The sequence below is a fragment of the Protopterus annectens genome, chromosome 15.part0 (genome assembly GCF_019279795.1).
Source record: "Protopterus annectens isolate FY-2018-M chromosome 15.part0, PAN1.0, whole genome shotgun sequence".
Classification (NCBI taxonomy): Eukaryota; Metazoa; Chordata; order Ceratodontiformes; family Protopteridae; genus Protopterus; species Protopterus annectens.
The window spans coordinates 205,288,779-205,315,372 of record NC_056749.1 but is presented as its reverse complement, the minus strand read 5'-3'; the positions used below and the strand labels follow the sequence as shown (position 1 = coordinate 205,315,372).

Genomic DNA, 26,594 nt, shown 5'->3' with positions numbered 1-26,594 from the left:
TTGGTGAGAATCTCACATGCTTGTTGCATCCTTAAGATTATCTAAACGCTTTATTAGAGGAACCTTTCTGTTACACCCACCCCCCCCCCCCCCTTGGAGACTTAGTTTCTCCCTGGGATATTACAATTTTACTACAAACCTTAATTAGCCCTTCTTTTGAACCAGCTGTTAAAGTTGATTTAAATTTTTAATAATGGAAAATTCTTTTCTTAGTTGCTGCTACTTCAGCTAGGATAATTCTGAACTCAGTGCCTCCATACATGGTTTTCCACAAAGACAGTGTGCACTTGAAAACGAGTCTGTCTTTTCTTCTAAAGGTGGCTTCTGAATCCTCTATTAGCCAATCCATAAATCATCTTTGTTTTTCCCAAATTTTTAAAACAAAGTTGCATATAATTTTCACTTACTGGATGTTCATAGTCAGTTACCGTTTCATTTACATTGAACAAAAACCTTCTGGAAACCTTATCAGTGGTTTGTCTGTTGCTACCCCTGTCAGGATGGGAAAGGGGATATCCAAAGTCACTCTTTCCCATTAGCTGTCTGAATGTATATCGTATGTGTACAAAGAACAGAGCAGGGTTTATAATTGCTTATACTCTCATAAGCCACTCTACCAGATCTGTAGCCTCTACAGCCCTCTTTTCCAGAGTACCTCTTGATGACATCTGTGTAGCTACCACCTGGTTCAAGGTTCACACCTTCATTTTACATTATAAATTGGACATAAAAACCAAATTAAGAGTCTCCTTTGGTTCAGCTGTGCTCTAAATATCCTTCCATAAGACCACCTAGGTGCTACAGTAGCTGGGGACTCTGTCACATAAGTTTAGGAAAGGACAGAAAAGACATCAGATATGAAAATTATGAACTCGCCGTAATGATAGTGTTGTCTGCTTCCATCCTTACTCAACTGTCCACCCTCCTTCCCCCTTCCATGTATTTTATGGTATGTGACTTTTTAACTCCTGCACTGCTCTGGCTGATTTATCCTTGATCCCTAGAGATTTATTTGTCTTATCAAGACCATGTGTATCAGCTGGTTTATTTACTACTTAGACATTGTACATTTGCATTTTTTCTTGCAGGCAAACTCTGTCATAGGTAACTGGGTCTGCACAGGGGAATTATGGGTAAGGGGAGAGGAGCATGAGCACCAGATCCAAAGCGTGAAATTGCCCAAAGTCTGATCTGAAGAACCATACTTTGAAGAATGGTTGTTAAAGACATCAGATCAGATTTTATAAACTGGTACATACAACAGGACTCTGATCCAAAGACCCACACTTTGAGAAAGGACAAAAACAGACAGCATAGATCTATCATTATGGTGAATACATAAATTTCGTTTTTACTTTTTCTCTGTTGTAAATATGAAGATGTTAAGTTGTCAATCTCGCCTTCATTCTTGCTTGATGGGTTCGGAGCCGATCCTCGGCTCCGACTCGGCACTTGCTAAGCTCGAGAGTCACTTTTACCAGCTCAAGGCAGCCCCATATCCCATGATGCAAGGCGGTAAGTACCCAGATCTCGTTTGCCGCTTCGCTGATGAGGTCCTCCTTTTACCAGCTCCTGGTAAGTGAATTGTTACTTTACTATTTTAGCCCCTTTCTTAAAAAAAACTTAAAATTATTAGTTTTAACTTAGTTTTAGTCATTTTCTGACAGAAAATTTCCCTGTCTCCTCATAACTTTCAGTCAGACTTCACCCATCCCATCCCCCCCCTGTTAGGGTGTGTGTGTGTGTGTTTGTTATTGATATTTAATTTAATTTCTTGGACTGGTGTTGTGTGTGTGTTTTGTGCACCATGTCTAAAGAAAGGGTCTCAGGCTTTAAGAAGTGTGACTCGTGCTATCAGAAGATGTCTCTGACAGACGGTCACACTTCTTGCCTTTACTGCCTGGGGCCTCTTCACCTGCAGGACTCCTGTGCTATATGTCATTCTTTTAGCCAGAGAGTCCTGCAGGAAAGAAGAAATAAATTGATTTTGAGGGGCCTTCTTAAGTCGGAGGGCTCTCCGGCTAAGTCGGCCATCTAAGACTTCTAAGTCTTCCAAGGCCCAGGCTTCTGTGTCCAAGCCTGTGGCCTCGGCTCGACTCATTCAGAGTCGAGATCGGCTCGGCTGGAGCCGATTCTGGTTACCTAAACCTTCGGCCCATGGCTATCGGTGCCGACTCTGGTTCGACCGCCGGTGTCTGCTCCGATCGGTTCCGACCACCATGTGGCCCAGGCATCGGTGTCGGCTCCGGTCGGCTCCGACACCGTTACTTTTATGGCCGTATCGGCTCCGGCTGGAGCCGATGCATCGAAGCTACCTGTCGGTGCCGATAAGTTGTCGGCTCCGACAGTTTCTGTGGTTTCATCGGCTCCGATGGTTCCTTCCGAGGAAGAGGTCGAGGTCCCTTCCTTGGAGCCGATACTTCGGCTCGGCCGCTCTCCTCTCGGAGCGGAGCCATCGGAGCCGATCTTCAAGGTCATCCAGGCTTTCTGACCATGATTTGGAGAGAGTGGTCAGTAGATTACTAAAGTCACAGGCACTGGCCCAAATGCTACATAGTCCGTCTCAGCAGATGACTATTAGTCCACACCCCATTGCAGTTCCTCCTTCGACTCTACCCCAGAGTTTGGAGTTGGAGTCTTCGGGAATGGTTTCTGCTATGGCTGAGGGACAGATACCCCCTTCTGCTCCTTCAGCCTCTACTCTTATCTCCTCTTCGAGACCTTCCTTAGAGGGATTCGGTGGCCGGGCTTCCCTGGTCTACTCCGAGGGGGTGAGTGGCATCGGACCCTTGTCTGAACCCGCTCTTCCCCTTGGAGCCTCGGCCTTGGTGAGCTCGGCTCCGACATCTGCCTCGGAGCCTTCCTTTTCGGTGGGTCCTGGAATTCCTAGTTCTTGAGTGGGTTCTCTCGGACCTTCCTGGGAGGGAGCCTTCGAGGTGATGAAGAGTGCGCTGGCCACTGGTCTCAGCCAGCAGTCTGTTCCCTTAGCTCCTCCCTCTATGGTGCCTGTTGACATCTCTGCCACTTCTCTTGCTCCAGGACCCAGAGATCCTCCGCCTCAGGTTTCCCCACTGGGAATATCCCCTCTTCGAGGATTCTCCTGATTTGTCGGTAGATCCTCTGCGGAAGAGGACATGTAAGAGGAAACACGTAGACTCCCCCGAGTCTATCACTTCTGATACTGACTTAGATGAGTCAGAGGGATCCCCAAGATCCCCCTCTGAGGATGTCTCCTTCTCAGACATCCTAGAACTCCTTAGACAGAGGAGAAACTGGCCCAACAATAATCCCTCTGAGGATGAGTCAGTAAACCTGAAGGCATTTGGATCTCGGCCCTCCACCTCCTGGGTGTCTCTGCCTTCGACCCCTTATGCAGGTTATTGCTCGAAGGCGTGGGCTGCTCCTGACTCTGTAGAGCCAGTCCCTAGGAGGCCTTCTAAATTTATTACTGCCCCAACTGACAAGCAATTCCTTACAAAAGGTGTCCCGCTGATGCCATGGTGGTGGCGGCTGCCACAAAGAAGGAACTTGCAGATCCTTCCGTACCTGTCCATCCTCCTAATAAGGACTCTAGGACCATGGATAGATATGGTAGCGGATGTTTTCTTCAGCGACCTTTGCTATGCGTTAAGCTGAATTACCTATGTCACTTCACCAGACTCCAAAGGGATATTCTTAAGGAGCTAGGTGAAGTTGTGCAGGATCCTACAGCTGCAGGGGCTCAGGAAAAATTGCTTCGCAGCTAGGAACCCTTAACTCCATTTCAAACTCCTCCATGCGGCTGATATCATATGCTGCTGATGGAGTAGTAGGGCCGCAGGTACAGGTGTGGCTCTTAGGCGCCAAGCCTGGATGCGGCTATGTAATTTTGCAGATCCCTTTAAGGCGTCCTTCACAAACTCTCCCTTTGATGGTTCAGCTTTGTTTGGCCCTCAAGTGAAGGAAGCGTTGACCAGGTGTGAGCAGGACGGCAAAACTCTTTCTGCCGTTGGAGTCCGCTTTTCCACCCCTTCTAGACCTTATCCCAAAGGACAGAAGGGTGGCAAAATGTGGTTCCGCAAATCCCAAGGAGTCACGCCGGATTCACGTGGTCAGTTTACCCCTAGAGGCAGAGGGGTAACAATAACAGACGCCGCTCTAGAGGCAGAGGGGGTCCACAAAACCAGGGAAACAGAGAGTCTCTCTCTGACAAGCCCTTTCAGCATCCCTGAGATGTTGCCCGGCTGTCCCTCCTTGGAGGCAGTCGGGGGAAGACTATCGCTGTACCCAGAAGCCTGGCGTTCTCTCACTCAAGACAAATGGGTACAGTCGATCATATCCGAGGGTTACAAAATTCCTTTCGAGGAAAGTCCTTTCTATCCCTCAAATTCCCTTCCAGACGTACCACCCGGTCTAAGGGAAATTGCAGAGTTAGAAGTCTCAAAACTACTGCAAAAGAGCCATTCAGCCAGTTACAACAGACCATTCAGAGCCGGAATCTACTCAAGGTTCTTTTGGTCCCCAAAAGACGGGAGACTGGAGACCAATATTGGATCTCAGCAGACTCAACAAGTCTGTGAGGAAGACAAGATTCCGAATGGTCACTCTTCATTCGATTCTGCCCTTCTTGCAGAAGGACAACTGGATGTGCTCAATAGATCTTCAGGATGCGTACTATCATATAAAAATTCACAGACGCTCCAGGAGATTTCTCCGCTTTCGGCTGGGGTCCAGTCATTTCCATTTCAGAGCTCTGCCCTTTGTTCTCACTACAGCCCCCAGAGTGTTCACCAAATGCATGGCAGTGGTCATGGCTCACCTGAGACATCAAGGATTCCAGGTGTTTCAGTATCTCGACGACTGGCTCCTTTCAGCCACCACCAGGCATCAGCTTGTTCAAGCCAGGGATTACACAATAAATCTTTGTTCTCATTTGGGCATCTCGATCAACTTCGAAAAGTCATCCTTATCGCCCTGCCAGTCTATTACTTTCATAGGCGCAAACTTAAACACTGTTCGGATGTCAGCTACCCTTACAGATCAAAGAGTTTCAGACATTCAAACTCACGTCAGGATCATTCCAGCCAACAAGAAAGTACAGGCCAGAATGCTTCTAAAGGTGTTAGGCCTCATGGCTGCGGCCATTACTCTTCTTCCCCTGGCTCGCTTCTACATGCGCCTTCTTCAGTGGATGTTGTTCACTCAATGGTCTTACCAACAACTTCCAATGCGTCACCAAATTCTGGTGACACAGATTTGCAAAAATCATCTTGCTTGGTGGATCACTTCTCCCCAGATTCACCAAGGCAGACACTTTGTACCCCCATCCCCGGTAGCCACTGTCACCACGGATGCCTCCCTGATCGGGTGGGGGGGTCATTATCAGGGCAGGATGGTTCATGGGACGTGGCAACCGTTCGAATACCACCTGCACATAAATGTCCTAGAGATAAGAGCAGTGCTTTTAACGTTGCAAGCCCTCAACGACTTTCTTCCTGTAGGGACAATTGCAGTCCACACAGACAACATATCTGTAGTTTGGTATATCAACAAACAGGGCGGAACCAAGTCCTACCCCTTGTGTCGAAGCTCAGACTTTGGCAATGGGCGATCTCCTCTCATCGGTTTCTGGTAGCAACGCACATCCCTGGGAAAACCAACATTTTAGCGGACAGATTGAGCAGAGCTATTCTCATGCCTCACGAGTGGTCTCTCAAGCAATCTATAGTGGAGGAGATTTTTCTGGAATGGGGTCGCCCATGTTGCGATCTTTTTGCTACTCCCCAAAACAGCAAATGCCCAGACTTCTTCTCTCTCTTCCCTCTGTCAGGCCATCCCCCCAGAGACGCTCTGACCCAGGATTGGCCCCAGGGACTTCTTTATGCCTTTCCTCCTTTTCCCCTGATCCCTCAAGTTATCCAGAAAGCAACCGCTTTGAGAGCCAAAATGATTCTCATTGCTCCTTATTGGCCTCGACAAATTTGGTTTCCGTTCCTCCATCGTCACCTTTTGGTGCAGCCGTGGCATCTGGACCCAGTGCCAGATCTTCTGATTCACCAATCCGGTCAGCTGCACCGGTCTATCCCTTCTCTCAACCTCACAGCATGGTTGCTCCACTTCCTTCCTTAGCCAGGCTTCCTTTGATCTCTAACCCTGTTAGAGACATCATAGTAGCTTCTTTAAAATCCTCTACCAGAAGGATTTATACAAGCAAATGGAAACGTTTCTCTTATTGGGCTAAAGCCAAGAATATTGATCCCTTCACTGCCCCAGTTCAGGCAGTTTTGGACTTCTTAGCGGAGATTTTTCATGCAGGCTCCTCTTCTTCCACAGTTAGAGTTCAATTGGCTGCTATCTCGAACTTTCATGTCGGGATCGCAGATCACAATATTATGTCCCATAGGCTTTGTAGAGCCTTCTTGAAAGGAATTTTCCTGCTAAAGCCTCCAATCAGGAATCCTCCTCCTCAATGGGATCTAAATTTAGTGCTGACATCCTTGATTCTTCCCCTTGAGCCAGCTGTTTCTTGCTCCCTAAAATTTCTTTCTTGGAAAACATTATTCCTAGTAGCTATTACATCGGCCAGGAGGGTGCCTGAACTTCATGCTGTATCGGTTCGACCCCCCTATTTGGTCTTTCACAAAGACAGTATCATTGAGAACTAATCCGACCTTTTTGCCTAAGGTCGCCTCAAAGACTAATTTGAATCAATCTATTGATCTCCCTCTATTTTTTCCAAACTATTCAAACAGATCGGAACAAAAACTACATTATCTTGATGTCCACTGCCAACTCAGATATTATTTGGACAGAACTAAACAATTTAGGAAATCCGATCAACTCTTTGTTTCCTATGCGAATAACAAGAAAGGCCTTCCTGTCTCTAAAGTGACCTTATCTAGATGGCTTTCTTCTGTCATCTCTGAAATTTATCTGCTCAGGGGAAAACAGCTGTGCTCAAAACCTAAAGCACATTCAACTAGGAGCTTAGCTACTTCTACAGCCTTTCAAGCTAGACTTCCTTTAGACACTATTTGTGCAGCGGCCACTTGGGCCACTCCTCATACTTTTGTTTCCCATTACAAATTGGACTTGGCCTCCAGGGACAGAGCCAGTTTTGGCTCTACAGTCCTCAAGAGTCTGTTCCATTGAGCCACCCAGGATAGAGGTGCTAGGGACGCGGTCCCATCAAGCAAGAATGAAGGTGAGATTGACAACTTAACATTAAGAAGTTATGTACCTACCATAACGTTCCATGTTAGTTGTCTTCTCTCGCCTTCTTTCTTGACCCTCCCTCCTTCCCCAGGCCTGGACAGACCTTTTCTACAAGGAATTTTATGCTGAAGACCATTCAGAGCTGGTCCTTCTTCCATCCTGTAGGCTTTCTTTCTTCCTTTGGGAAGTGTTTATGCTTGGTGCTATTGCCCTTTATCATCAAACGAGATCTGGGTACTTACCGCCTTGCATCATGGGATATGGGGCTGCCTCGAGCTGGTAAAAGTGACTCTCGAGCTTAGCAAGTGCCGAGTCGGAGCCGAGGATCGGCTCCGAACCCATCAAGCAAGAAAGAAGGCGAGAGAAGACAACTAACATGGAACGTTATGGTAGGTACATAACTTCTTATTTTTTCTTTATGCTTCTGAAAAATGTTTAATTCAGGATAGTTTTTTTATTTTACTACCTAAAAATAAAGAAATAAATTAAACAGTCACTGTGACTCGTCTATTAAGAAAATTTTGCAACCACGTTTTTCTTTGCAACTAATTATGGAAATTAAACTCCAGCTACATGTGTCTAGCTTACTAAGCACGCACACACATTAAGAACCAAAACAATATGTAACAGATTTAAAGCAAATGTTGGAAGTACTCACAATACACTTCAGCTCTATAGAAATACTCATGTAAACAGCTGGACATATGAAAACTTATGACTCCCTTTAAAAAAAGTAGTAGCAAATACAAAAATCTGATGTACAGTACAAGCACAGATGTGCATATGCAAATCTACTCACTAAATCTTGTTTATGCTGTAGTTAGTGAGAAGAAACAGGAAGTTTTGTGATACAATATTTAAAAAAAAAAAAAAAAAAAGGTAAAAAAATATTTTTCAGATATCCTTGTATAATAGTAATTTGTAATGTTACAGTGTAGGTGATGCAGGTTTATCCATAGGCTAGCATTGTTTAATCCCTCAGACTTTGCTCTATCCTTGTTGACCAAATCATACCAGCTGTGGGTAACCCCTAGATCTGATGCTATCCATGTCATTATTCATCACCATAGGGTCTAGCATCTGATATCAGATCCGAGCTGGCAACATACAACAGATGGATCCAAGGCTCCAACTCCTCCCTCTCCCATAATGCCCTGCTGACCTCTAACCCCCAGATCTTGTTTGCCTTTATTCACTTCAGACTCGATTCCTTGGCTCAGGCTGCAGATAAGTGTTTGATTTATAATGTTTTGGTTTAGTTAGTGTAGTGAGTTTTATCTCCTTTACAGTTGTTTTCTTAGTTTAGTAGTACCTTCCCTCCCTTAGCTTAGCTGTTTAGAGAGTTTTGTCGCTAGTGGTAGTTTGGTGCCTTTTTTTTCCCTTAGCCATTAAGGCTTTGGCAGTTAGCTATTTTTCCTGTAGAGTAGTGTTTGTGTTTAGTGTATTTTTTCTTTATGGCTGAGCTCGGGCTTTAAAAAGTGTTCCTTGTGCAGTCGGAAGATGCCCCATTCCAACTCCCACAAGGAGGGCTTGTAATAAACTCCTTTTGAAAGTTCTAGCTCAGGGGGGACCTTTCTTTCCCCTTGGAAGGCATCCTTTGCAGATCCAAAGAGGAAGACCCCTTCTTTACCTTCAGCTCGATCTAAGAAACCACGGCTGTCAAATCCTAGGTCCTGGGATCCGACCCCAGCCTGGACCTTCTCAGACCCAAGGTCTTCGGATGTGAGAGCCGCAGAGTCATCTTCCGGTTTCAGGGCTTCTTCAGATCAGAGGCCCTAGGATCCAACCAGTTCGTCAGATCAGATTGCTATGTTGGCTCATCCGTCAGATCCCATAGTATCGTCTGATCCAATTATAGTTCTGGAGGATGTAGCTTCTACCTCGAGACAGGTAGCTCCATTGGTTCCAAGGCCTCTGAGCCGAACCCCGGAACACTGCCGCAAGTTGGTAGGGTCTCTTACTAAGTCTACGCACTTCTCCTCTTCCTCCAGGTCTTCTAGGAGTCTGTTACCCTCTGGCATGGACAGGATGATGAGGAGCTTCCTCAAGGCCCAAATAGAGTTGGGGCTCCTGGCTTCCTTTGCCCATTTGGCCAGGAGGGCTTCGCTCCTCCCAGTTAGTCATTCTTCTCTTCCAACCCTGTAGCCTTTGAATCTCAGTACTCTGACCCCTGTGGTCAGATCCTGGCGAGGCCAAGTATTCCCCTTTTCTCCACCCCCGTCAGGGTCCCCGACTTACTCTGTTCCTGTGCCCTCGGGCCAGAGTGGTTGATGCCAGCTCTGCGGGGGCAGGATCTGGTACTGTTTTTTTTTCAGACCGGTCCCTTATGCCTCGGCTTTCGATAGCTCCGGACCAAGGAGCTGGTAGAGCAGAGCCCCCACAGTCCATCCCCCAATCAGGGAGTCACGGGTGATGGACCATCTTGGGAAGTGTGTCTACACATCCGCTACCTTCAGACTGAGGGCGGTTAATTACTTGGCACACTTTACCCACCTTCAAAGGGATTTGGTCCAAGAATTTTCCACTTCCCTTACAGAGTTATTGCCAGCGGAAGACTTTAAAAAGGTATTTCCAAAGCTACTATTCTGACATCCCTTGTGAACTCCTCAGTGAGGCTAATTTCCAAAGCTGTGGAAGCTACCTTTCGAGCAGCAGGTACCAGCATTGGTATGAGGCATCATGCTTGGGTATATTTATGCATGTTTGCAGTACCCTTCAAGTGTCCTTTACCAATGCTTCTTTTGATGGTTCTACCCTTTTTGGACGTTCTGTGAAGGGCACTTTCACCCACAGCGAGCAGAAAGGGAAGACTTTGTCTGCAGTTGGGATCAAGCTTTCTACTACTCAGAGGTCCTTCTCTAAGACCCAGCAAGAAACTAGGAAGATGTGGTGCCAGAAGTCACAGACTCCCTTCCAGGACGCTCCTGATGACTCCTCTTCCAGAGGCAGGGGGTGAGGTTTCAATGCCCAACGCCACCCTGGAGGTGGGGGGGTCTGCAAAATTAGGGCTCCAGGGAACCCTTCTCTGAGCAGCCCTATCAGCGCTCCTGAACCATTACCCGACTGCTCTGTCTTGGAGGCAGTCGAGGGTCGCATTTCCCTACACCACTAGCCTGGACAGCTATAGTGGATGTTAAACATTGTTTCCAGGGGCTAGTCCATTCCTTTTTCGGAACTCCCTCTCGTAAAAAGTTACCTCCCAGATGTTCCACCCAGTCAGAGGAAGCTGGCCTTTAAAGAAGTTCATCAACGTCTTCAATAAAGAGCCATTCAAGAGATCCCAATAGGACAAAGAGGATCTGATACTCATTCTTGCTTCTTTTTAGTGCCAAAAAAGATGGGGGACCTGCTTCCTATTTTGGATCTCAACGAACTCAGTCTTTCAGTCAAAAAGGCCCAGTTGGTCAATGCTCTGGCCATTCTGCCTCTCTTATACAAGGGCAATTTGATGTGCTGAGTAGATCTTCAGGACACCTACTGTAGACATTCCAGGAGACATCTTAGTTTCCAGCTAGGAGCCAGCCATTACCAGTTCAGAGCCCTACCCTTCAGTCTCACAACAGCCCGTTGGGTGTTTACCAAATGTAAAGCAGTGGTATTGGCACACCTGCGGCTGCAGGGATTTCAGGTCATCCCGTACCTCGACGATTGGCTCCTCACGGCACCTTCGAGGCATCGACTGCTACAACCAATCCATTAAATTCTTCCCCTCTTCGATTATTTGGGGATCGCTATCAATCATTCGAAGTCCAATCTGGTCCCCACACAATAGCTGGAGTTCATGGGAGTACTGTTAGACTCTGTCTCAGAGATTGCAGCATTACCTCTATGCAGGGTTCAGTTGATCCAGGAACTGGTTATGCAGATCTTAGACCTGTCACTTCCCCTGGTTCATTTGATTCTTCCAGCCCTTGGATCCATGACCTCAGCCATTCATCTCATTCCCCTGGCAAGGTACCACAAGCAGTTGTTACAGTGGACATTGACAGTTCAGTGGTTGACTCTAGTTCAGCCCATGTCCATGCCCATAAAGTTGACGCCTGTGTACAGATGACATCTTCTTTGGTGGCTTCAATCTCAGGATCTCATTCTAGGCAGGCCCGTTTCTCTCCCTCCTCCCAAGACCGGGGTGACCATGAACGCTTCCCTGTTGGGGTGGGGGGTATTTCCAGGGGAAGGCTGTCCAAGGCGTGTGGTCCCCCATAGAGACCAAGTTGCACATAAACGACCTAAAGATGAGAGCAGTTCTTATGTCGTTGCAAGCCTTTCAGGATTCCTTCCTCAGGGGATGATTGCAGTTCAGACAGACAACATGGCTGTGATCTGGTATGTCAACAAACAGAAGGGAACACAATCTTACCCATTGTGCATAGAGGCCATGAGAGTGTGGGAATGGGAGATGTCCCCTGGGTGCTTCCTTCTTGCAACACATATAACTGGGGACTCCCAACATGTTAGCCAACAAGCTAAGCAGATCTGTCTTCAGTCCTCACTAGTGGTCTCTCAGTCCCACAGTGGCGAATCAGATTTTTAACCGTTGGGGTCAACCTTGCTGCAACCTCTTTGCCTCCCTAGCCAACCACAATGCACCAGGTACTTTGCCCTTACCCCCCTCCCTCCGGGGGAGTCACTGAGGGATGCTGTAATCCACATTTGGCCTCTGATTCTCCTGTACGCCTGTCCTCGTGTTCCTCTTATTCCTAGGGTTCTGCAGAAAGCGCAAAGCCTTAGGACATCCCTTATCCTCATTGCCCCTTTCTGGCCCTGGGAGCCATGGTTCCCCTGCATCAGGTCTCATCTGAAATATCCACCCTGGATACTGGATCCTTGACAGGATCTGATCTTTCATCCTTTGGGGCTTCCCCTCCCATATCTTCAGACCCTTCGTCTAACCACATGGTTTTTCCAATTTCAGTGATCTTAAACAGTCCAGGCTGGTGTCACCCATCAAGTTTATTATTTTAGCCTCCCAGAAACCCTCCACCAGAAAAATTTACTGTAGGAAAAGGTTTTTCATCTGGCCAAGAGCAGGAATCTGGATCCTTTTTCTGCTTCAGTGTCTGATATCCTTTGTTTTTTGTCCTCCCTTTTCCAAGCGGGAGCTAGTTTCTGTATGATCAAACTTCATTTGGCGTTGATTTCTAATTTTCATGAGGACAGTGGAACCTTTCTTTTCAGCTAGGCTTTACAAAGTGTTCATGAAGGGGGTCTTTCTGCTTAGACCACAGATTAAGGATACCTCGCCTCCTTGGGATCTTACTTTAGTTTTGCAGTCTCTAACTAGGAGTCCTTTTGAACATGCTATTCTTGCAATCTCAAGTTCTTGTCATGGAAAATGACCTTCCTGGTTGCTATAACTTCTGCTAGGAAGGTTTCTGAACTGCAAGCTCTTTCCATTGCCCCTCCTTACATGATTTTTCACAAGGACAGAGTTTCTCTTGAAATTAATTCCTCTTTCTGCATCTAATCTAAACCAATGTATTCAGCTACCAGTGTTCATTTCTAATTATTCCAACAAAGTGAAGTACTTTCTGCATACCTTGGACATACACAGACCATTACAGATTTACCTACATTGGACCAAAAGATTTCGCAAGTCAGAACAGCTCTTTGTGGCTTTTTCCCCGAACAAACGTGGCCTCCTGGTTTCTAAGGTCACTATTTCTAAATGGATCTCCAGCTGCATCTCCACAGTCTTAGACAATAGACATCTTGAGGTTCCAGGAAAAATCAGGGCTCATTCTATGAGGTCAGTAGCTACTTCCTCAGCCTTTTTGGCCAAACTTTCTATTGATGACATTTTTGCTGCCGCCTCTTGGTCTAATCCTCACATCTTTATATCTCATTATAAGCTGGATTTGATTTCTAGGAGCATGGCTTCCTTTGGCTCCACAGTGCTTTGGCATGGCCTTCCTTGAGGCCCCCAGGATAAGTGATAGCTGGGGACTCTGACCCTATGGTGATGAATAATGACATGGATAATATCAGATAAAGAGTTATGTACTTACCATAACTTGGCATCTGTGTTATCCTATTTCATTATTCATCACATTTCCCTCCCACCATCCCCCTACCTTGTTGGATCTTGGAAGAAGTTGGAATGCTTTTTGTAGGGTCCCAGAATTTTGCCTCCAAGTTTTGTAGGAGTAGCCTTTAGGAATATGTTAGCAAACTCGATCTGCGAGTTAGAGGTCAGCAGGGCATTATGGGAGAGGGAGGAGCTAGAGCCATGGATCCATCTGTTGTATGTTGCCGGTTCAGATCCGATATCGGATCCTAAACACTGTGTGATGAATAATGACATAGGATGCCAAGTTATGGTAAGTGCATAGCTCTATTTCCTACATCTCAGCATTATACATTGTCAGATATGCAAGGCCTACCACGCCGTGGTAACCAAGCGCTTACATCAGCTGTATAATGATATTTATAAGAACTGTAGCTGAAGCACCAAATTATACCCAACATAACTCAGCACTTCCATTTCTGGTTTAGTTTTAAGTGATGGGTTACTCTCAGATAAACATTTTTTTTTAATTCTTGAAACAGTAGGCATCACAAATGTAGATCATGTTTGTAATGCTTCGTGCACTTTTCATGAGTCCTACCTGTACTTTCACTGAAGCAGGTAAACAGTGCACACACTGTGACCACTGAACAGTAGAGCAATAGTAAGTTTGTTTACTTTGTGTGTGTGTGTTAAGTACACTGCCATACAGAGTTCCAGTATGTTTTCTCAAACATTAGCACAAGCATACGGGAGTTTGAAGCCAAGATGACTAGAATTAAAACGTAACTTATATCAACACATCAAAACAGTGTCTCAGTTGAATGCCTTCATAGGTAGAAAAATTAAACGCATATGTAGGACTTTATCCTGTAAATCAAAGGTAACCAATTAGACAAAGAAGGAAGAGAGGAAGAAAGATGTTAAAACAGCAGATAAGGAATGCAGGAGGAAACGATGGGAGAAGAAAAAAACAGTCATATGACATTGAAGAATATTACAAGCAAAGATGTAGCTGTACTCTTTAACCAGAAGAACATGTTTAGAAAAAAATCTGGATGCAAGTATTTATACCCAACTAAAAAAATTCTGAATGAAAGTCATGACCAGCCTGCTTAAAATGTATAGCAACTCGGCTAACAACTGACCCATTTTTAATGTATCTAATGGGGTCTAAAATTAGAATTTGTACTGGATAGTCTGACCAATACAGTATTTATTACACAGGAATCTTAATGTATACAGTGCACTAGAGTTATAACAACCCTGGTGTTCTCTAACATTAACATTGTAGTCCATTAATGTTGTGGACAGAGGCGGTCTCTTTGGTGATACAAATCAAGCTGCCTCTGTAAATGGGGTGCCCTCAGGTCTCAACTTCCTGAGACTGAAAAGTACTCAGTCTCTCCCTAAAGAGATATGGTCTCTGTCCATAGCATTAATAACAGAATGTCTTCACCTCAGGATTTTCTCCCTAACTTTCCCTGCTATTGTTAAGCTCACAGATCTGTTCCCTGCATCTTCTGCTGTCTTTTTACAAGGGTGCAACTGCAGCCTTCCAGTCCTGTGGCAGTTCTGCAGTAGCCAGTGATCTGTTTAAAAACAAACTCTCCATAATCTGCCATTACTTTGTCCTCATTTCTGATTACTTCAGATCAGGTCATTCGGTTCTTGTACTTTATCTTGCAAAGTCAAATCCCTCCCGAACATCATCCTCTGTCCCCATCAGGGCTGTCAGTTGTTAATGAGCTGCTTCATATATTCTAGGGTTTGATTCCCACAGCTTCAGTTTGCCTACTGTTTGACTGTGAGAAAGTCACTTAACTTAGCCAGACAGTAGTCCATAGTAACTAGGAAACTGGGTTAGGCTCTTCGTAGTCTCTTGGAACTACCTATGAATACAGAGAGAGAGTGAGTGTAGGAAAACAGCTGACAGGGGATATGTCACCCCTGTCCCAACTGTATAGTCCAAGGCACCCAGAGAATTATCCATTACTGTTCATACATCTCCACCTAGATGCTGAGAGATTGCACTTATGATGTTCATCGTGTTTCACTGTTGCAGTCATGACTGTAGGGTTCTCCCTGCCGGCAGGCAGCCCCAGGTCGGCCAGAATCCCAAAGTCTGGGTCCGGTGTCGGCTGTTCAACCATGCTGCCTGACGTCAGAGCGCCAGGAGTACAAAGCTGACAGCCGACGCCATCTTCTCCAGTCTTTCTTGCCGTGCGGTGATAGCAGTTCGCATTTGCTGGTCGGCGGACTCCTGACGAAATTTTACTGATATACTTCGGTCTGAAGACTTTCTTCTCCACTCAAAGCTAAGTACCCCGTTGGGGAAACTTTTTTCTTGCTCCACTCTGATGTCAGAAAAAGTTAATAATTGTATTTCATGTGGGAAGCAAGTACCTCATAAGGATTTTCATTCTTACTGTATTCCTTGCTTGGGCCCTGACCACGATGTAGCTAGTTGTCGGTTTTGTGCTAGATTCAATCAACATACTATTAAGCGAAGGTACGATTTTGCTTTTCATTACTTCGGTAGGCGCTTTAACTACAAAATGTCGTCAGATACGGTCCCGGCTACCGGATTTCATAAACGTCACAAGGATAAAGACAGGCCTCCGAGGTCCAAATCTGATGATAGCCCACAAGCGGAGCCAGCTTCAGGTTCGGCCGTCGTCAGTGAGGCGCTTTTGCAGCCCCTGTCGTCGGCCATTTCAGAACCGACGGCCGAAACGGACTCTCATGAGGAGCCAACCAGGCCTTTAAATATTTCTGTTGCAGGACCTTCGGACAATGCTCCTTCGGATGGGTCCAGAGCCGCTGTGCAGGTACCGGCTTCCGAAGGGGTTTTCAGGCCTACTCAGCTACTAATAAAGGCGAAGCCAAAGACAAAGGCAAAGACTCCTTCAAAATCAAAGACTTCTACATAGGCTTCTTCTGAACCGGCTCCCAAGTCACAGAAACAGTTACTCAAGATGGCGGAGGATTTACTTACTATGATTAGGGGTTCTCATCCCCCTCCAGACAAAAGGCCAAGGCAGGATGTTTCTTATGATTCCTCTGATCAGGCTTCTGTTTCCTCAGTTTCTTCTTCTGATCAGGAATATTCTTTCCCTCATTATGAGGATTCTGATGCTGAAGAATCCATTCCTTCAGCTTCTCCCCCTGAGGATTTCTCCTTTGGGGAAACTTTGCATGAAATGAGGGAACATTTCCACTGGGAAGGACAGGAGTATTCGGAATCCAAGAAAAGGCTGAGGGAATTTCTTCTTCTTCCCCAACATAGACCCCTGGCTATTTCTCCTGTTTTGGATATTGTGGATGATGCCTTTTCGGAGGCTAACTTAACCCCTGACTCTTTTCCTCCTGCTCCTGTGAAGCCTGATAGATTTTACAGGGTTCCTGATTCCCATCAGTTTTTATATAAGAACCCCTCTGCTGACCCTGAAACCATTTCTCAGGGTCCTAAGGGAGCTAAGGCCGCTTCTGCCAAAAATCCTACTCCTACTGAAAAGGATTCTCGATCCTTAGAAAGATGGGGCAAAAAGGTGTACACTTCTGCTACTTTGTCCATTAGGGCTTTAAACTGTCAGTTTCATATGTTTAAATACCAGCAATTTCTATTGTCTGTCTTAAAACAAAAGCTTACTTCCATTTCTGCCTGTGCAGAGGATAAGGAATTACATGACTTATTGCATGCCACTGAACAGGTTGGGAAGCATGGCTTACACTGTGGATTTGATGCCTTGGAGGCTTCTTGTAGGGCTACGGCCTCTGGCACAGTCATTAGGAGGCATGCATGGCTAAAGGAACAAAATTTACCTGAACAAGTAAAGGCAAAGTTATTGGATGCTCCTGTTCAGCCTAATGTTTTGTTTGGATCAAAAGCTGAAGAGGTGATTAAAAAGATGGAGGATAAGGCGAAATCAATGCAAACAGTTAAAGATTTCTTACAAGTACAGCCTCCTAGATTTAGCAGGAATTGGCCTTCAAAAAATTGGTCCTTTCCCACTTCAGACAGGCCTCAGAGGGGTAGATACAGACGTTCCAGAGGGAGGCCTCAATCACAAGCTGCTTATAGACCAAGACAGTGGACTGCTTCCACCCCTAGGGGAGGAGAGGACAGGTCACAATCTCAAAGGAAACAAACTCAATGACTCCCTCTGTGGGGCTACAGGAACTTCTTCCCTGAAAGCCCCTCTCGGAGGAAAACTCTCTCTTTTTTATCAAAATTGGACTCAAATAACCCAAGACAAATGGGTTTTGGATGTGGTTTTAAGAGGTTACAAATTCCATTTTCATACCTTGCCAAGGCCAAGTGGATGGCCAGACCTTCCAAAACATCAATGGACGGAGGCCTTAAACCAGGTGGAAACTCTTTTGGCTATGAATGCCATAGAACTGGTTCCTCTTTCAGAGATGGGAAAAGGGTTTTATTCAAGGCTCTTTCTAGTCCCAAGGAAGCAAAACTCATGGAGACCCATTCTGGATCTGTCGGTCTTGAACACCTTTCTAGAGATTCCAAAATTCAAGATGCTTACTCTACAGCAGCTACTTCCAATGCTGTCCAAAAATGCATGGATGGTAACTTTGGATTTAAAGGAGGCATATTTACACATTCCCATCAGGCAGGATCGCAGAAAATACCTCAGGTTCAAAGCCGGATCAAGGCACTTTCAATTCTCTGCGCTGCCCTTTGGATTATCTACTGCGCCCAGGGTCTTTACCAAATGCCTGGCTCCAGTAGTAGCTTACTGCAGACTCAAGGGAATTCAAATTTATCCTTATCTGGACGATTGTCTAATTCAGGCAGACAGCAAGGATGTCTTACTCCAGCATCTAGAATTTGTACAGAACCTCCTCAAGTTCCTGGGATTCTCTGTAAACATAAAAAAGTCAAATTTGACACCATCACAACAGATAACTTTTCTGGGTGCACTTCTAAACACCACAACCCAGATGGCATTTCTGACATCCGAAAAACAGTTACAGCTGGCTTCAACTTTCAGAACTTTGGCAACTTTAACTCATCTATCTGCAAGGAAATTCCTGCAGGCTTTGGGTTACATGGCCTCCTGCATCCTTCTCGTACCATATGCAAGACTACACATGAGGAAAATACTGTGGTACCTAAAAAGTGTATGGTCTCAGCATTGCCACAGTTTAGACATACTGATACCCATTCTTCCTTGCCTTCAAAAGGAATTTCTTTGGTGGTCCAGGGCATGTGCTCTAAACAAAGGGAAGCCTTTCCGTCTGCCTCCTGCCTCTCAGATTCTAACCACGGACGCCTCAGATTATGCAAGGGGAGCCCATTTTCAGGGCAATTGTTTGCAGGGCCTTTGGACAAAGGATCAGAAGCACCTGCATATCAATTTAAAGGAAATGTTAGCCATTCAGAAAGCTCTATTGGCCTTTAGGAATCTTTTACAACCAGGACACCTGTTAATACGGACAGACAACACCACAGTTATGTGGTACATAAACAAGTAAGGGGGATCTCATTCCTACCCCCTTTGCAGACTAGCCATGGATCTATGGGACACAGCTCTATCTTGCAATCTGGATCTTCAAGCTCAGTTTCTACCAGGGAAACAAAACTTCCTGGCAGACAGTCTGAGCAGACATCTTTCGGATCCACACGAGTGGATGCTGGACACCAAAATATTCAAGATGATAGCAGTCTGGGGATGTCCTCACATAGATCTCTTTGCATCCCATCTCAATCATCAGCTACAGACTTTTTGCACCAGGATTTTCCACACAGAAGCTTGGAGAGTGGACGCCCTGTCATTCAGTTGGAGGAACCTCTCGGGATATGCCTTTCCGCCTCTCCCTCTTCTTCCACGGGTTTTATTGAAGATAAAACAGGACAAGCCCAAGATGATCATCTGGCTGGCTCCAAATTGGCCTCAGCAGTTTTGGTATCCAACTCTAAAAAACCTATGCCTGGAGCCCCCTTGGGTTTTACCTCAGTCTCCGAACCTTCTGTCTCAACATCGGGGTCAGGTTCTACACTCTCATGTCAGAACTCTCAGCCTGGCGGCCTGGTTAATCCAGGGCCTTTGATTTCTTCTTTACTGCCCAAGCAGGTTATGGATGTCATTTTAGAAGCCAGATGTCCTAGCACTAGAAAATCTTATGCAGGAAAATGGAAAAGATTTTGTTCCTGGATGCAGGCTCAGGATTCTGATCCTCTTCTTCCCAACATTACTTTAATTTTACTTTACTTGACAGATCTCTTACATAAGGGTGTCTCTTTCTCTTCCATTAAAATACATGCCTCTGCTATTTCTGCTCATTATAATACAGACCCTCCCATCTTTTCCCACCAGCTCATGTGACAGTTTCTCAGAGGAGCTAAGAACTTAAGACCTCCTAGATCTCCTCCTATTCCTGCTTGGGATCTCAACTATGTTTTGGAAAAACTAACCTTGCCTCCTTTTGAGCCTGCTGCTTCGTCTGATATCAAGTTTTTATCTTGGCAGACAGCCATCCTGTTAGCCCTAACCTCTGCCAGGAGGGTTTCAGAGTTGCAAGCTCTTATGGCTGTGGAACCTTATATTATTTTTCATCAAGACAGGGTGTCTTTGAGGACTAATCCTACCTTCATGCCTAAGGTGGTTTCCAAAGTGGCTTTAAATCAAACTATACACTTGCCAACCTTTTTCCCCACTCCTCAAAATAAAGGGGAAAGGATCTTACATTCCTTGGATGTACACAGACAGCTACGTTTTTACCTGAACAGAACTAAGGACATCAGAAAATCAGAACAATTGTTTGTTTCTTATGCTTCCAGTTCCCAAGGTAAAGCCATTTCAAAACAGACTATTTCTAAATGGATTGCTCATGGAATCATATTTTGTTATTCTCACCATGGAAAGCAAATCCCAGGGAGTATACGGACTCATTCCACCAGAGCTGCTGCCACTTCTGCAGCCTTCCTCAGGGGAGTTCCTACCAAGTATATTTTGGAAGCTGCAACTTGGAGTTCAGTGCATACATTTTCTAAGCACTACAATCTACCTCTCTACTCTAAGTCTAGGGCAGGCTTTGCCTCTGCAGTCTTGCAGGGCCTTTTAGCCGCCCCTTCCTCTTTATGACCACCTCCCTTTCTTTCAGCTTTGGGATTCTACCCTACAGTCATGACTGCAACAGTGAAACACGATGAACATAGTACAGTTGTGTACACCTACCATAAATGTAGATGTTCGAGTGTCTTCACTGTTGCAGTCTGGGTTTCCCTCCCTCCTATCCCCTCTTATTTTTACTTTTATGTATTTCCTTTTTTCACCATTCTTCTGAGGTGTATTTGCAAAGGTGATGGGACCTTTTTAATTTTGGGACTCCTGACATCTGGGGCAAGAAAAACTGGAGAAGATGGCGTCGGCTGTCAGCTTTGTGCTCCTGGCGCTCTGACGTCAGGGAGCATGGTTGAACAGCCGACGCCAGACCCAGACTTTGGGATTCTGGCCGACCTGGGGCTGCCTGTTGGCAGGGGAGAACCCTACAGTCATGACTGCAACAGTGAAGACACTCGAACATCTACATTTATGGTAGGTGTACACAACTGTACTTTGCCATACTGCAGGAGATATGTCTTCTTCTTTTGTGACTTCTCTAGTATTTTTTACCATTCACAGGCCACAGATCTGCATTGATGGTGAAGTGTATGTGGGTCTCCATATTTCTACACATTCTTTCTTTCATAGCAAGGACTTTGCTGCATGTTTTTGTGCTATGGGGCCTAGACACCCCCCTCACATTCAAGGAAGATAAGTAGACAATCTGCTGCTCATCTCTTCCCCTCTTTTGGGTTTCTTCTGAACTCTTGGTTTCTGATAGCAACATGATATTCCCTACCCTTGTTCCTTCAAGCAGCGAGTCCTGAGTTGTTGCTGCATAATTCTTCAGAACAGTTTCCAAGAACTAGTATCAGGGAGACCAGAACTAGACACAGTTTTTTAATGTATCAAAGATCAGTGGTCTGTTTAAGTAATCAATTGCCAGAGATGGCTTATGATGTGATACCCTTTCAGATAGGGGTACGGAACTGACCCATAACACACATCACCTGAAAACAAAGGTCAGGAGTAGACAATGGAATGGATTTCTCCATGCATACCAGGCATCCAGAGAAGTATTGTACAGACTTCTTGGTTATTACTTTAGAGCAACACTGTACAAAGGACCTACTGCTGTTGACGTTTTCCTTTATGAAATAGTCCCCAATCCCTTTATGTCTGAAACATCCTTACCTTATGTGGGGGACCACTTAGGAGCCTGTACAGTTAATCCACACAGGCAAAATGTTTTCCTCTGAAATTACAGTTTCATTATTGGAGAGTGGTGGCTCACTTCCCAGTTTGACATACTACTTGAAGGCATATAACAGAACAAGACAAGGCACATAAAAAGAAAATGTTGACTTTGTTTCCATGTATACTATTTATTTCATTTTGTTTATTTATTTGTTTATTTTCCTTTGTTTGATGGGTTTGACCAACAAGTTTTGGTAAAAAAAAAAATCATTTTCAGTGGAGGTCTGGGAAGAAAAGGTCCAACATATTAAAAACAATTTTGAACAGACATTCAGTAATATACATGAACAGACATTAAGTAATATACATTAACATTTATTTGCTAATTAGAGTACATTCATATGAAATAAAAGCAACTATTACAGTATAAAAGATACTTATGGATTAGTAGATGTTGAACATTGAGCATTTGAATACGTGTATTAGTGGGTTTGTCAAATATATAATCTGATCATGTGATTAGTGCTTAGAAATTCAAAGAAATGGAGGTGAGGGAAAGAACTAGGTAGGACAGAAAATTGTTAATATTGTAGTTAAGAGATGGGACATAAATTAGGTTGACAAATTATATGTATTTCTGTCAAGGTTATATTAGAAGTATAGAGGTGGAGAGTGAGCAGTGTCACAAAACTAAACATATGGCTGACAGTTGCTAATTATTCAGGTATTGGTTAAGAGTAGTTGTAGGGTTAGGGATTCTGAATGAAGAGAAATGGGTTGGCGATATGGCATGCTGAGAACAACAATGGAATTTATCCTAGAAATACACAGGAGCAGATCCATTGATTTGATGGGTGAAGTATTAGCCATGTTTTAAATGAGTTTGCTTTCCGATTGATTTCAGTGATAATAGGATATGGTTCCATAGTTTAGGTGCACTATTTGAATATAGAGTGAACTGCATTATTAGAGGATTTGGTTATAGTGATCAGAGATTTTTCTCTAGAGCATAAAGTTCTTTAGCGGAGTAGTGTTGTATTAAGTTGTTAAAGGCTGTGGAATTTTTTTGACTTGTAGAGAAGTCTGTGTATTGTGTTTAGCCGAGAGAGAGCTAGGTGATGTGGTAGTTCTAACCTTGTTTAATTCTCTGAGGGCTAAGCAATGGTGTGTTCTATTGTTACAGTTTACTGTTATAGATACTGTTGTATTTATTTATTTTTATTTAAGATTTGTTTACCGGGAAAGTCCGACTTGGAACAAAGCTAATTTTCAGCAGAGACCTGGGGAGAAACACTGCAGATGCATGTCTTTGTACATGGGAGGAAACCGGAGCACCCGGAGGAAACCCACACGAATGCAGGGAAGACATGCAGAGTCCACACAGAAGGCACCCTAGCCGAGAATCGAACCAGAGAACCTCTTGCTGTGAGGTGACAATGCTACGGCTGCACCATCCAGTGTATCTACTGAAGTTGCTGAGGAGACGCACAAACATTGGCATATTTCACACACAAATGCCACTTTGAAATTGTATTATTTCTTTACCATTAATTTGCTAACTGAAGTAGGGCACTGATCCCATTGGATCTATTTCAGTCTCAGGCCTGGTATAAAAACAATGGATAAATGACATTTTATACAGACTGAATGGCAAAATGCAGTATGTATATATATATATATATATATATATATATATATATATATATATGTTTTCTAAACAAAGTGAATATCAGAATTGGCTTGAAGGTAATATATATCAGCTTTGAGATAGCACAACAGTGAAAAAAGATGACAAATCCACTTCCAGTGAAAGTAGTTTTGGCTAATACGTCTCGCTCTTTTTGCCTTCATTGAAACTATACTCAGTGGTTTGACAGAAACCCACTCTCTCAACGCAACTTGCCATGAAAGGGATATATCATACGTCTTCATATTGTTAGTATGATGATTTTTTTTTTAGCTTGATTATTTCTATTTTGTATGGATTCTGTGTAGAACTACCATGTTGTAAGCTAGATTTTACTAATACATTAAAAATGGCATCAACATACATGCTGTTGTAGATGTTACAAAACTTATGATGCTGAAACTAGTCTTATCACATTGTTGCCGATAACAGTGTGCTAATCAAATATTGTTTTAGTAGCTTCATTAACTTTAGAGAAAATGTTAATTTCTTCTACTTCTCATTTTAGCCATGGAAACAAAGAAGTGTTCTCTTGTCGTGGGATACAACTGGCTGTAGAATGGTTTCTGGAGAAAGGGCATAAAGACATAACAGTGTTTGTGCCAGCATGGAGAAAAGAACAATCAAGGCCAGATGCACCTATCACAGGTAAAAAAATAAAATAAAATAAGCGTTCTATATAACAAACCCTGTAAGGAGGAAGTATACTTATGTCAGATTGTGAAGTTATATCTTTCATAGGATAAGGTACAGTGAGTGATTTGTTGTTCTCTAGAAAACTGTCAAGCTCCAGGAAATGCACAAAAATTATCCCAATGTTATGTATGTAACATCCGTTTGTATCACTGGAATAATAAAATGCGTGTTGAGTTGTGAAGCAGATTGTTGTGTATTGGTTGAGCTTTTACTCCTTTAGGTTTTACAAAAATTAATTGTAACCAACTGCAGGCTCTTTCTGGGGAGGGCATACCTCTCAAGTGTACCTCATTACGAGGAACGTACCTCATTTGGAGTCTTAAAAAGTTCATATTCCTCGAAATTCCTCAAAGTTCCACATTGAAAGAGTCTGTCACTTTCAGCGTTAGGAATTTTTTAAAGTGAAATACATGGTAAATTGAAATTATTCATATTAATTCATTAAAGGATCTTTATAAGTAAAACCAGCATATTTTAACTATCCTATGACCTTCCTAATTGAAGTTGTTAGTACGCCATTAGTATGTGTTCCACATTTTGCCCATTTGTTCCACATTATGAAGGCGAGTGTTCCTCATTGTGGCGATGGAAGGTTGAGAGCTATGGGGGAAGGACTGCAGCCCGAAATACCTGATGAGAACAAACTTATGATGCTGAAGAGAACATGACTGATGCTGGACCTAAGCAGAATCTGTCATTTACCCAGCACTAATTCTAATATGAAAGTATATACATCTGCTAACATCATCTAAGTGGGTGAACCCACTTTACCTTGACTGTCAGTGCTTTAAATGAAATAGTATTATTTAAATTAATTTAGTGAGTGTGGGATAAACTTTTTGCATCTAGCAGTACAATTACTTATGTACTATATTTATAACCTTTAAATATGAAGAAGGATGGATAGTTAAAGCATTTAATATAGACTTAGGGCATGTACAATGTAATATGTTGTCATCTTGTATTAAGAAGGATCATAGTAAAGGTTATGGGCAGTTTAACATACTGATATTTACATGTGTCTGAAAAGGGTCTCCCAGTACTTTTTTTTTTAAGATAATTTTAGTTTTGTTTCCATACGTCAGTTAATTTTCTAAATCATTGTAGTATTGCCAAAACAAAAATTGTTTCAGATTCAGCTTTAATTTTATTGTTATATGGGTCAGGCCAGAGGATAAATTTAAGACAGGCAAGTTTTCTTAAATGCCTCTAATGGAAGTACCATTATTTAGGAATTGTCCTTTTATCACTCTGGCAGGTACATGATACACTAATTAGAACTGTACAGACCTGCATTTGTATGTCTTCTTCCCTAAGTGTACATTCACGCATAAATTAGTCTGACATATACAGTAAGGAGAAAATATTTATGATATTTAGTTTCCATTTTCAAGAACAGTGTTTATCAAAAGTATCATAACTGAAGGAATTTATAATGTAAATGAGAAGTGAGAAGAAATGCACCTGCAACTCCTGCATTTCAGCATTATAAAGACATGCTTAGAGATGCGTGGTTGTACTAGTGTGCATGCTAGTGTTTTTTTTTTTTTTTAGTTGACTGGTCACTGTTTGGCCTCGGTCTTTGTTTAGAAGTACAACTGCAAGGTCATTTCGTGTTACGTTATTTATTTTTATTGAAATATATGTGCTTCTTCTTTTAGTCCGCGGTGGTGGTGCTGCGGTAGTGTTGTCGCCTCACAGTAAGACACTGTCTGGTTCGATTCTCAGATAGAGCGTCTTCTGCGTGTAGACATGCATGAATGGGCGTACCTTCGTTGAAGGTTGTGCGTCAGGCCTGGCAAGCCGGTACGTAAAAATCAACTGCCAATCATTAGCAGACCGGAGTTCCACTGTGGCGACCCCTAACCGGGAAAAAGCCAAAAGACACAAATATGTGCTTCTTCTTTTGCTGATTACATTCCATTTAATTCCTGTCAGTGACTTTAATTTACAGTGTCATTTTTATGAGAATCACAATTTTAATAAATGAGCACTGTGCTAAATTAAGTGAAATGAAACAGCCAGAAGAGCTAAGAGGGGCTTCCGTACAACTAAACATGCCTTTTTGTGCCTTATGAAAAGGAAAACCAAGCTTTTCTGTCACCAAAGATACATTTCTCAATAAATGCTTTTTTGTTTTGACAAGTACATGAAAAATCTGTTTGGGGAGATGGATAGATAATTGTGTTTTTGGTATGACTAATACAGCAAAACTCTTAACTGGTAGGCTAGCTTAGGTCAGGATGTAATGCTTCAGCCTTTTTTTTTAGAATTAATCCTGTACAAGGTGTGAGGTTACTACTTGCGCATCCATTCACATATTCTCTAAGCATTAAGAATTGGATGCTCTTTTTAGAGGAAGAGATTTGCTTCAACTGTGTTGAAGGACATCAGTATACCATCCATCTTTTCTGGAGGTGAGGGCACACTTTTTATTACTGTGACATTCATGTAGGTGAATGAACACAGTAGATATGAGCACACTTATTAATTTAACAGTTGGTATTAAGGTAGTAGACTCACTGCTGTAGGACAGGCTTCCTCCACCCCATTGTCCCTTTGGTCTGGTAGTCTTAGTGTATAATTAGCTCTGTCCTATTTGCACACTTTATGGGGCATCCAGTAGTTACTGATCTATTTCATTTAAGTTTTTTTTTAGCCAACGAGTTGATTGAACCAAAATGGACAAATTTCAGCCACAGCCTGAGAGTATGGTAGAATAATAGTAAGAAAAATGAGCTTATAG

General features: G+C 43.6%; 1 protein-coding gene across 2 annotated transcripts in view; it reads left to right on the top strand.

Moving 5' to 3' along the window:
* Positions 1-26,594, top strand: part of ZC3H12B (zinc finger CCCH-type containing 12B) — a 766,103-nt gene that overhangs the window by 718,332 nt on the left and 21,177 nt on the right. For both annotated transcript variants that reach the window (XM_044057702.1, XM_044057703.1), the window contains one exon: positions 23,661-23,800. In XM_044057702.1, coding sequence (XP_043913637.1) covers positions 23,661-23,800 — 140 coding nt within the window. The remainder of the gene's footprint in view (positions 1-23,660; positions 23,801-26,594) is intronic.